At 45.1% G+C, this 12,279-nt stretch overlaps 1 protein-coding gene across 1 annotated transcript in view; it reads left to right on the forward strand.

The window, feature by feature from the left end:
* Positions 1-504: 504 nt before the first annotated feature.
* The window catches only part of HSPA12A (heat shock protein family A (Hsp70) member 12A), a 58,920-nt gene continuing 47,145 nt past the window's right edge, over positions 505-12,279 (forward strand). The window contains exon 1 of the mRNA XM_061364245.1: positions 505-781. Coding sequence (XP_061220229.1) covers positions 754-781 — 28 coding nt within the window. The 5' untranslated portion in view covers positions 505-753. The remainder of the gene's footprint in view (positions 782-12,279) is intronic.

Below are 12,279 nucleotides of genomic sequence, written 5' to 3' on the forward strand. Positions count from 1 at the left end.
TGTAATGGCTTCTTGCTGAGCTTGGAAAACTCTTAATTATGGATCAAGTGGCAATAGGGGCGTCTCTCTCCCAGGTCCTGGAGACAAGTTAATCATCTAAAAATCACTGGAAGTGAGAAATTCTGGCCCTGGTGGCAATGCAGAGCCACACAGGAGAGTTAATTCCAAAAGCAAAGAAAAAGAATCTTATGCTGTGAAAGTTACCCAGGAATTCATGATTTCGGTGGACCTGTTAATGATTTCTGACTGCTCAGGTCAGCTGGACCTGCACAGCCCTGACAGCAAACAGCCACCATAACCTTTGCAGACAGCATCCTTGCTCTGTCTTCATCAGAAGACCCTCTGCCCAGGGTATCACCCGGTCACGGAGGGGGTGCTCCTTTATAGCTGTCACCGTGAGGGGTTTTCCGCTTCAACAGCCGTGAAACCCGCATCTGGGGCTGGGCTGGGCTGGGCTGTGCTGTGCCGCCCCTCGGAGCTCTCCCCCCCGCCCCCAGGAGCAGCAGCATCCGCAGCCCCGGCTCCCTTGTGCGGCTGCGGGGAGGGGCCGCGGCGGCTTCCCCTTGGCTCTCAGCACCGACCGCAGGAAGGCGCGGCTGGGGCGGGGAGGGGACGGAACCGGAGGAAGGAGCGGAGCCTCCCCCTGGGGTGGGCAGCGCAACGCAGCTCCGCTCGGCTGCCGGCCCATGCCTCGGCGTGTGCAGTGAGCGCGGAGGGAGGGAGCCGCGGCGGCGGCGGGCGGACGGACGGGCCATGTCGGAGGCGGAGAGCGGGGCTGCAGGTAAGGGGGAGCGGGGCCGGGTCCCCGCCGCAATGCGGGAGCGCTGCCGCCGGCGGGCGCGGCGCGGCACAGCACAGCACAGCCCGGCCCCGGCTTATCGGGGGAAATGATCTGGAGCCGGAGCCCCGTCCGGAGGAGGAGAGGGCGGGGAGGCGGCAGACAATGTCCCGGCGGCTGTGGCCGCACCAGGGGCAGGCAGCGCTCCGGTCCCGGGGAGGGGTTTCGATGCGGAGCTGCCGTGGTCCCTGGGGAGCCGGTGCAGCAGAGTGAGTGGGGTGTAAGTGCAAAACAATGCGGCGGCATCGCTGGGCCGGGTGCCGGTGGGCGCAGCATCCTTCCCGGCCCCCTCCTCCCCGCTGGTCCGGGTCTTCCTTTCCCAGCAGCGGCCCGGGAGAGAAGGGGGAGGGCTGGAAATAAAGGCAGGCGCCGTTTCCAGCGAGTAGCCTGATTGATGCACTGAGAAAGAGCGAGCTGGCAGCTCGGTGGGAGAGGCGGCGGTGTCTGCGATGAGAGTCTCACCATCCTGGCGCGGCCCTGGGGACCGGATTGCTCCCAGGGAGGTGTAGGGATGGGATAAACCCCAGGGGTTCCGTTTTACCACGTTAGCGGGTCCGCGGGTCCCTGACTTTGCAAACTTGCTCTACGGGCTGAGACGCGCTGAATCTTCTTGTGCCTGGAACAAGGATTGTGTGGGTTTGGTCCGTTTGGGGTTACACTGTGTCTGATAAAAATAACACAGCCTTTGCAGGACAGGGGTGGTCTCTCCTTGTGTGGGAAGGGAGCTGGGGGGAGGGAAGAGGGTTCCTAGGATACAAATGATACGGGTGAATAACCCTAAGGGAAATGCAGGCTCGGCCTGATTTCATTCGATCGCTGCATCCCTTCTAACTCACTGTATGCTGCAAAGATTTAAGGAAACCTGTACTGGCAGTAATGTATGGAGAAACTTGAAAGGTTGACTTTATACAGATCATAGTGGGAACTGGGAACATTTTGAATAAGGTAGCTCAGTTGCAGTGCAAGTGGAATAAAGGTAGCTATGTAAAAAACCCCAGAAAATGATACTTAGAAACTGGCTGCACCTCCAAGATGACTGGATTCCCTCCCTGCCCCTCCTAATCTAAATGCCCTCTCAGTGCTTCCTAAATAAAGTCTCTAATGTCTGTTTGGTTTGAAGGAACCTGCAGCGATACACGAGCATGCAGCTGACAAAGGGAAGAGCAGACTGACAGATCCATTTGTCTTTTAGATGACAGAGTATCGTGTGTTTTGTTTTCTGCAAAGTGGCAAGGATGCAATAATGAAATTAAGGAACTTGGGACATAGGGAAATCTATGCAGGAAGGGTCTTATTAGAAGATAGAAGACCGTGTACTAAAGCAATGATTTGTTATGCCAGAAATCTTTACGTTCTTTCCACACTCTGGAATGCTGAAGCTGTCAGAGCGAAAAAAAGCTTGGGGATAAAATGTGATTTAGTGAGTGTTGCTGTATTGACAGCATTGAAGCTGCAGTCACTTATTGCTGCATAGTACAATGTGCTGAGGAGACCTCTACATGTAAAATAGCCAAGCGTTGTATGCAGTGCCTGCCAATCACTTTTATAGCTGTGGTTAGCACAGCAATGCGGTATCTGCAGCTTGGGTAGTACAAGCCGGGATGAAACTGTTTGGACCCAGGAGCTGTGGCATGTAAAGCTTCTAATTATAGTGACTTTTGGCATTTTTAAAGCCATTGGCTCATAATTAGGCGATGCTGATTCAGCTGACAAGTTTTGCTCTATGGTTCTGTCACCCTGTAAGCTTGCAGTGTGAATATTTAGTTCAGTGCCACTGGGACAGCAGTTGGTGTTCAACAGAGCTGACCTGCTCTGTACCTGCAGGGTTTCCCTATTGCTGCAGTGAGGTCCCCAGAGGTCTGTCCTTTTCAGAGGCTGATTTAGCTCATACATGTATGGTGCAAGGGGACTTTAACCTAGTCTAGAGGGAGTGACCAGGACGTAGCTCAGATACAACTCCCACCGGGAACTGGAAGAGGCTGCTGCAACCTCAGATGTCAGCTTAAGTTAGAGCAGCTTTGGAGGCTAGGTCATTGCAGGGAGACCAGAATGCTGCCTCAGCTACAAAAAACCTTTTCCCTGCATGGAAATGTCAAGACTTAGGACAAGTTTTGCTTTCTGACTGTGTCACTGGTGCTATGTGAGTTGACTGGTGTCTCATCTTGTGCTCTTCTCTGCTTTTTTTATTTGCTGTTGAGCTGACGTGACCTGCTATGGCCAACTGTGCCCACTTTCATGGGAATACTGGAATTTTTGAGGCCCCACCTGGACATCATACCTGCTGCTATTAAGTCTGGAGTGATTTTTTTTTTCTTTTAAAGCTGCAGTTTTGATCAAATACTTTAAAATTTCCAACTCCTTATTCTTCTAGTCTGGATGAGTTTTGCTGCTCTCTACTATGATTTCACCTATTGTATCTATCATAGAAGCATAGAATGGTTTTGGTTGGAAAGGACCTTGAGATCATCCAGTTCCAACCCCCCTGCCATGGGCAGGGACACCTCACCCTAGACCATGTCGCTCAAGGCTCTGTCCAACCTGGCCTTGAACACTGCCAGGGATGGAGCATTTACTACTTATTTGGGCAACCTGTTCCAGTGCCTCACCACCCTCACAGCAAAGAACTCCCTCCTTAGATCCAACCTGAACTTCCCCTATTTAAGTTTGGGCCCATCACCCCTTGTCCTGTGGCTACAGTCCCTGATGGAGAATCCTTCATTGGCATCCTCGTAGGCTCCCTTCATGGCACCAAATAACCACCCCTTTCTAAAAAACATACTTTTTAGTTCTAAGCAATGACATCCAAAGGATCCCATCACCTCTGTTTTCTGTACCTGAATTGGTTCTGCCTTTTGATGGTGTGTCAGATGGGATTTTACAAGTATTGCACTTCAAAGAGCACATCATTTACGGTTTTAGAAACTTCTCTCTGTGGCTGTTTTAGTCTGTAGGGGTTGTGAAGGAGCAAATTGGCTTTTCTGAGGTATTTAACAAAGCTGCACTAGTAAAACATAAGGAAAAATGTGAAAGGACTAAAAACCAGTGCATTCAAATGATGGTACTTCTGAGTCATGACCTTGATTAAGTATGACACAACATGACCTTTGGGGGGGGGGGGGGTGTTTGAATCTACTCCTTTTCTGTTTTTTAAGTGAAGTAAATGTTGATGTTTTCCATATGCAGCTTAGTGAAATGTGTCTATCCATAAATGACTTCAGTTGCTTACTTGTTCAGCTTCTGTACAGCACTTGTCACTAAGCAGCCTTGCTAGTTGAAAACAGAACTGGGGGAAGCTCTAGGCTGCATCACTATTGCACAGGCACTATTTGTGCACTAGTGAAAGAGAGAGGTATCAGGAGGATTTGGAATCTGTTTCAGGAACGAGCTCTGAAGTCCACTGGTTGTGATTGCAAGTGGTACACTCGCTTCACAGATGTTTCACTGGAGAGTGTGCAGCTGCTTGGTGATGTAAGGTCACAGATGTTGGGGTTGTACTGAAAGAATGCTGCTGCCAAGTGTGAACTTCAGCCACCTGAGATGCCTGTGACATACCTGCGGACTTCATCTTCTTCACTGTGACAAGTGACCCAATGGCTCCTAGGTCATTACATTGAAACTGCCTCTTTCTTCTTGGTGACCAGACACATTTTTGAACATCCCATAGCTCTCATTATTGAAAATATGTCAGCTATGGCCCATGTGTTGTGCCGTTAAGAAACATAGTGATATGCATTTAAAATAAACAAATGCAAGTTTTACATTTTGCCATTAACTCCTAATAAAGCAGTGACTTTGCAGTGTTTGAGAACTAGGATGGTGAGCTGTGTAAGTAATCAGTATTAACACAGGAAATTCCTTCAAAGTCTGTCTCGGAGGGATTTGAGAAAGGTTTTCATATAAATGAAAAGGAAGATGCAGTCAGTTCTAATAAAGTAAGCAAATAAATAACCTCCAGTACTCAGAATATGGAGGCCAGCATTCAGGAGAGAAAGCCTTTGTTCTTTCTGAAGGTCTTGACTGAATGTCCTTACTCAGGACTGCATCAGGGTGTGTCAAGGACATCAGAGGGCAGCTTCAGGGTGCTCCATCCTCAGCATGCTGCTGTGCTGTGGTTGTGTGTGTCAATTGGTGCTCACTGGCCCAGATCAGTGGCTCTGTTGTGATTGATTTGCAAGGCTGTAGGCACACGGATCAGTTCTAAAGGCATCTTCATTTACTAGCACAGGAGACCTGAAGAGGGTTTTTCTTTGAGCTGTTTCTTCTGTCAGTAGCTCCTCAGTGCCTGAATCCACCCTCTCACTGTGCTCTGCAGATCCAGTTTCTGAGGTATATGGAGGGAGATTTCTAGTAATTGTTACCAGTTGGATTCAAAAGAAGCATGTATGTGAATGGAGTTTTGTAACAGCAATTTCTTGGCATTTGAAGGGCTTCATTCACTTATTCCCTGAAGAAAAACTGCCTCTATTGGAGGAACCTATCCAGCCTGCACTTAGTTTCCTTGGGGAAAGAGGCAGAAAGAAATTACTCTCCTTAGGCTGCTTTCTTCTCAGAGACGGAATAATCTGGGAACACTGCTTTGATTTGTCCATTTCTGAATACATCTTTCATTTTAGTGCTGCTCAGGTCCACTTTCTAGGGTTGAAACAGGTTCTCTGAAAGGGTTTTACAGTCCTGATCACTCCATGCCCAGCCATCCCACACAGCCTTTCCTTGTGAGGCTCTGTGTTTGTAGTCACTCTTGCTTTTTGGGGTATGAGGAGTGAGTATTTGTGTGTCTTTTTCCTTGTTACACCAATTGGGCTATTTTTCTGTGTTAGCAGATAATAACAGCATTAAAATCACTGTTTTCTTTAGTACATGGTTGTTTGGGAAATGTATTACATGGGAGATTTGGCCTTGGGGATTTCATCATTGTTTGAGGACTCTTCATGCTTTCTCCACGCTTAAAGATCAAAATACCTGTGGTTATAGTAGGCTGACTGGCAACTAGCCCCATTCCCTGGTGCCAAACAGATCCAGCAAATTTAACATCTCTTTCTCAAGTTTCCATGGATACCTTAGTAGAGCACACGCTGCAATCCAGGCAGCAGGGCATGTGGTTTACAAAAGCTTTCAGTATTGTCATTATGGAAATGCTGCTTTCAAATATCAACCTTTTGCAGTAGCCCTCTTGCTTACTCAGCTGTGGTCCTATTATGGTTTTAGCCATAGGAACTCCTTTGCAGGCTGTACCATTGCTTCTCACTGTGACAGTGAGCCGTTCCAGCTCGTTTTCTGGCTGGTCAGTGTTGGTCTCTGGGTGATGTCTATGCACAGTCGTGGCACTTGAAGGTAAGCCTGATGAGTGCTAGTGTAAAAACCTCTGGAAATGGATTTGGGTCAATGATTGCATGATGCTGTCATCTGCCCTACAAATCCTAAACATGTACTTCCGTCCACGGCTTCTTTCCTCATGAGGTTAGTGATTTGCTCTACAAATCCTAAACATGTACTGTCCATGGCTTCTCTCCTCATAAGGTATTTTCATCTAAGCCTGATAGCTGATCTGTTTTTAAGACTGTAAAATAAACAGAATGAAGACATACAAACTTACTTTTGATCTAGCTACAAGGAGTCCCTCAGAAGCTCAGTCAATAGCCATAAACTGGGGATTCACACGACTTTGCTAATGAATTATCAAATGTACCAGTGTTACCAGTTTTGCAACAACTATTATTCTCTTTATTTTCCCATCTTTGAACAAAATCCAGCTACACTGCATTGAAGAATATCAAGGGATTTATGTATAGTATCGCTCATGCTGACTGCTGTGAGCAGTAGAGGTTCTTCTAGTTTGTCTATTCTATTTACCCTGGCTTCCTCTTTCTTTGTTGTTTTTTTCTGGGGGGAGGAGTGAGGTTTGTTTTCTCTTACCAAGAGTACAAATGTGTGAATCATGTTTAGCATTCCTGAAGACTGTCAAAATGAAGAAGACAAATATTTTGGAGTATTTCTTCCAATTCATGCTTTAAGAAAAAGGAGTCACTACATTCATCCAGCTTGATGCATTGGGAGATACTTCACGAATCTGGGAATGCTTGATAACTAAATAACTTTTATGCCATCTAAGTTAACAAATACCCTCCAAAGTGTTCTTATTCCTGTGTGCTGGACACACAGTCTGGAAAACCTGAACAATAATTCTTGGTCAGTCTTTGAGTAATATTCCTTTGAATGTCTTCATCTAGAAGGGTAAATCTAGGATTGCATCTAGGATTTACATCTAGGATACAATTGCATCTTGAGATGGTTCTTCAATAGAAATTTGCAGTAAATCAGGGATTTCATAATTGTAATATTTTGATCTTGCTTCTTAAGAAGAAAAAACTCAACCTTCCAGCCCCCCCTCAGCAGGTAAATGGTGTTCTTTCTCTGAAGAAAGTGATTAGCATCACAAATGTTTTATGAGTGTGGTCCTCCGAATTGGAGCATAATCTTATTAGCGCCATTCCTGACAACCTTGCAGTGAACCAAGTCGATGGTGACAGACATGATGGAGAAACAGCAGGAAACCTTTCCTAGGAAAGTATCTTTTCACGGAACCTAGGTTCTGTACATCTGGGTTTTGTTTGCTGTTCCTTATGTCTTTCTGTTCAGAAGGAAGGAGGGGGGAGACGAGGCATATAGGAAAATAGTGCTTGCACAGAGGCAAATAGTGCAAGGGAGCCTGAAGGAAGCAAGCTCATACAAGAGCTTGTTGAAGGAAGAGAAGGTTAGTTCATACATATGAATGGTGTCTGTTACAGAGCTCTATCTGTGGAATATTTAGAAAGATCCCGGAGAGCTGTCTCCTACCACTGTGAACTGCAAAATCTGTTGTTAACCCACCTTTCTCACAACATGCAGCCTGGACTCTCCCACGTGTAAACCGGGATCAGTTTTGTCTCTCCTGGCAGTGGTACATGGGTGTGGGTGGAAGAGCTGGAATCTAGGAAGAGAGAGATTCCAAGCGCTGCTGTTGAGTTCCTCAAACTTAGGCTCTGGAGTGCGAGCAGGTTCTGAGCAAGTTGGAACCATGTCAGGACTGAGAGGGAAGAGAGAGCTGACTGATCTCAAAAGCTGCAAAGCTCTTGGATCATTCAAGGTGGAGCCGTATTTAAGACCTTACAGTGTGGGTGATGAATGGGCTTGAGTTTAAGGCAGCTTTAGGGTCAGATTAGTAGGGGCCTGGCTGTGGCTTTACAGATCCAGTGTGCATAGAAGTGTGATATTCCTGATCCAGTCCAGCTTATCAAGTATTAGTGAGGCCAGACCAGATCTAGGTAAAATAGTTTAGCCAATGTCCTGTCAAACAGAAAAGTGAACATAACCCATGTGGCATTTTCAAAAGGTTATTGCAAGTTCTTGTGTATTTCTTTCATTTTAAATTCACAGAAAATAGGTAGTGTCTTTTGTTTGGTGAAGTGCAGGGAGATAGTACCCACAAAGTGAGTGATGGGATGAGCCTGTGGTGGTTTTTTGATGCTCTTAACAATGATGTTAAAAACTTACAGTATCTTAGAAAGCTTGATAGCAGGGTGGAAAAGTAATTCCTCCAGTCAAACTGTAATCATGATGGGAGGCAATATAAAAGCTGTAATGAAAAAGGTCAAAGGTGTAATGAGAAGCATGTCTTATTTTTGGAGTTTTATCCAAAGGATTGGGAGGGTTTTTTCTACTTAGGAAATCACTGGGCTTTAATTGGTACCAATGCAATGAATACCAGCTCTTTGGGTGACCGATTATTATGGAAGGGTATCAGGAAACTTGGATTTGTATCAGAGATGGCTGTATTCATAGAAGGGAAGTGCACTGCAGTCCTCAGCAACCCAGCTGAATGCCTACTGGCATTTTAAAACAAAGAACTCTGATTCCGTTGATGGTAATAACAGTGGTGGCATTGGTTTCAGTAGAAACAGAAAGTTCTTCCTTCTGATATGAAATGCAGGATCTTTTTATTAAGCATAAGAATACTCTGTTTCTTGCATTTGCTTCTCTTCTTTTTTGTTGTTCTATAATTGTTTTCAAAGGCCATCTTTGTCTCTACAGTAAAACGCTCGAGGTTGTCATGTTACATTTGGAAGCTGTGACATTTTGTGCTTAATGCAAAGCAAAATCTCAGCCACAGGAAAAGTTGAATAAGGTTTTCTTCCTCAACACAGCAGCTGCCAGCCAATAGCAATGTGGTAAACCCTTCCTTTCCTGTTGTGCAAACATCATTAGCAAGCTTTGCTTGAGGCAAAACATAATTATTGATGCTCGAAATGATAGACAGTGTTTTGAATGAAAAATGATGTTTTTGATTTCATTCTTTTATTACCTGGTGGCCACCCTATACCCATATTTGACTTAGTACATCCTTTTAATTTTTAAATCCAGAGCTAGTACCTGAAAGGAAAATGAAGAATTTGGCTAAGGTTTTGGTATGACCAACAACCTGACTGAGATCATGGCTACCTGGAACAGTCACTCTTTCCAGGTGCTGGATGGCTGGGAATTCACGAAGTATAGCCATCAGATACGTGCAAGTGTTTGATATCTGAAAATGATCCGCATGTACACAGTACATTGAGTTTATTTGGATTTATTGGAGCCATAAGGATCATCTGCAATAGTGACATTTTTAGTAGATCTAATGCATCCTGGCTTACCCTGTGCATCTGGCTCATCAACCCACATGCAACTAAAGGCTGAACGAACTTGGCATATGGAACGGTGGATATGCACTATACAACTCACAAAGTGTGATTGCAGCTTTCCTTTTGAGGCAGGGAGGTGTACCACAGGCATTCTTATATGGAAGTTGGAGAACCTGGAAAAGGTTGTGGTATCCAGGTCTTCCCAGTGGGTCCTCAAGCTCAGCCGGAGGCTCAGGTCTGTACAACGCGTGGAATTTATTGCACTGTACATTATGGATCAAAAAAAGGACTTTTTATTGTGAAAGCACTTCTTCAGATTCTCAACATATCATCTGAAACAGTGTGGATGATTCAGGAAACCGTGATTTGATTAGTAAGTGTTGGGTTTGGGGCCACTCTGGCAGGATAGAAGTAGAAATTAACTTAAAAATACATTGACTGGGATATAAATCCATGCTAATGTTTGGACATGTTTCTACAGAGAGGTGATATCATAATGATGCTGCCTATCTTCTGCTTTGCAAAACAGCTGTAGGCGATCCAGACCATGATGAGTCCCTTTCACCGTCGCTTGGAAGTGAGGTCTGGAAGGTTCATGAAGCACAATTCTGTTCTGGCCAAGCCTTCTCTTCTTTTGACATGACTCCAAAGTACTGCAGAATGTGCCTGAAAAGGTCCATGTTTGGTTTCCTGATGACAGACTTGGAGCTTGATACCTTATTTCTTCTTTTCCATTCGCTAAACTGGTGACATGAGACATACTCAGAAAATACCCCCCTTTCCTGATGTGACTGCATGTCTGTGCTTTATGCTGCTCCATAGCATACCCTGCACCTCAAATTCCTGCTTTTACTTGTCTTGTTAAATTCTTACTTAATGGCAATGCACACTTTAACTTATCTGTTGTCTACATTACTTGGGTTGCAGGGAACCTTCTGTTAGCAGAGAATCCACTGCTATGGTGTGCTGCTTTGCTATTGAAATGAACAATTCATAGGATATGTATAGAATACCAACAGGTTGGAAGGGACCTCAGAGGCCATCTGGACCAGCCTTTCTAGACAAAGCATGACCTAGACTGGATGTCCCAGCGCCCTGTCCAGATGAATCTTAAGAATACCTAACTCTAGGGAGTCCACCACTTTCCTGGGGAGATTATTCCAATGACTGATTGTTCTCATTGTGAAGGATTTTCCTCTTGTGTTGAACCAGAATCTCCAGGAATAACTTTGTGCCCATTGTCTCTCATCTTTTCTGTGTGATTCCTTACAAAAAAGGAGTCTCCATCTTCTTTGTAGCCATCCTTTAAATACTAAACATGGTGATAAGGTCTCCCCTGAGCCTTCTTTTCTCTAGGCTGAACAACCCCAGTTCTCTCAGCCTTTCTTCATACAGCTTCCCTGTATTTGGATCATCTTTGTGGCCCTTCTCTGGACCCTCTTCAGCCTGTCCACATCTTTTTTGTACAGCAGGGACCAAACCTGAACATGGTATTGCAGGTGTGGCCTGACAAGTACTGAGTAGAGTGGGAAAAGCTAAAAAGAAGTGTTGGTTTTCCTAATATGTGAAGCAGCAAATTTTGCTGATGTGTAGTGTAGTTGAATTAGTTAATATTAAATACTTCATAAAAACTGAATTTGATAGAGAAGAGAATATCTTGTATAGTTCCTGAAGGAATTTTTTTGTTTTAATACCACCTTAGTGACTTGTGACTGTGAGGTTTAGCAGGCATCTTTCCTACGTTTGACTATCCGGGACTGTAGTGGTTCATGGCTGATACTTTCAGTGGTTTGGTAAAACTTAACTTATCCAGTCTCCCAAATAGGAATGCATGGCAGGGAATCCCAGATACTCAGAATAGAATATTCAGATACCAGCTACCATTAACTGATCTTTCTAATTAAATGGCAAGCCTGGTCCTGCTCTCTAGATGTATTAGAAAATCAGATTTATCTGTGAAACGATCACCCGGCGTCATTGAAGTGCCTGTAAATGCTCTGGACTTTGCTTCTACTCTGTATTCTGTGACACTTAAAGGTTAATCCTTCATTTCATTTTGTTGTCAGCTCTCTTGCATGTTGTTGGGATCTAGAATGTGGCTGATCATTTACTGAAAAACAGGGGAAGTTGAACAGATTAGCTATTGCAGGAAACCACAGGAAATACTCTTGCATGTGTTTAGATTAAAAGAAGGAATAGTGTAAATTAAATCTGCTAAAGCAGCAATTGCAGCTAATATGATAATGGGCATGATTCAGTATTAATACAGTATCTCCTGATTTCATAATTTTACCAATTCTGTGTGCAGTTCTGGTGTCCTTAACATAAAAAGGACACGGAGCTGCTGGAGCAAGTCCGGAGGAGGCCACGAGGATGATCAGGGGACTGGAGCACCTCCTGTATGAAGACAGGCTGAGAAAGTTGGGGCTGTTCAGCCTGGAGAAGAGGAGGCTGAGTGGAGACCTCATAGCAGCCTTCCAGTATCTGAAGGGGGCCTATAGGGATGCTGGGGAGGGACTCTTCATTAGGGACTGTAGTGATAGGACAAGGGGCAAAGGGTTAAAACTGAAACAGGGAAAGTTTAGATTGGATATAAGGAAGAAATTCTTTACTGTTATGGTGATGAGGCACTGGAATGGGTTGCCCAGGGAAGTTGTGAATGCTCCATCCCTGTCAGTGTTCAAGGCCAGGTTGGACAGAGCCTTGGGTGACATGGTTTGGTGTGAGGTGTTCCTGGCCATGGCAGGGGGTTGAAACTAGATGACTTTAAGGTCCTTTCCAACC

Source organism: Neopsephotus bourkii, unplaced genomic scaffold (genome assembly GCF_033783945.1).
Source record: "Neopsephotus bourkii isolate Nb327-2 ecotype Australia unplaced genomic scaffold, CSIRO-AGI_Nbou_v1 NB_1189, whole genome shotgun sequence".
NCBI lineage: Eukaryota > Metazoa > Chordata > Aves > Psittaciformes > Psittacidae > Neopsephotus > Neopsephotus bourkii.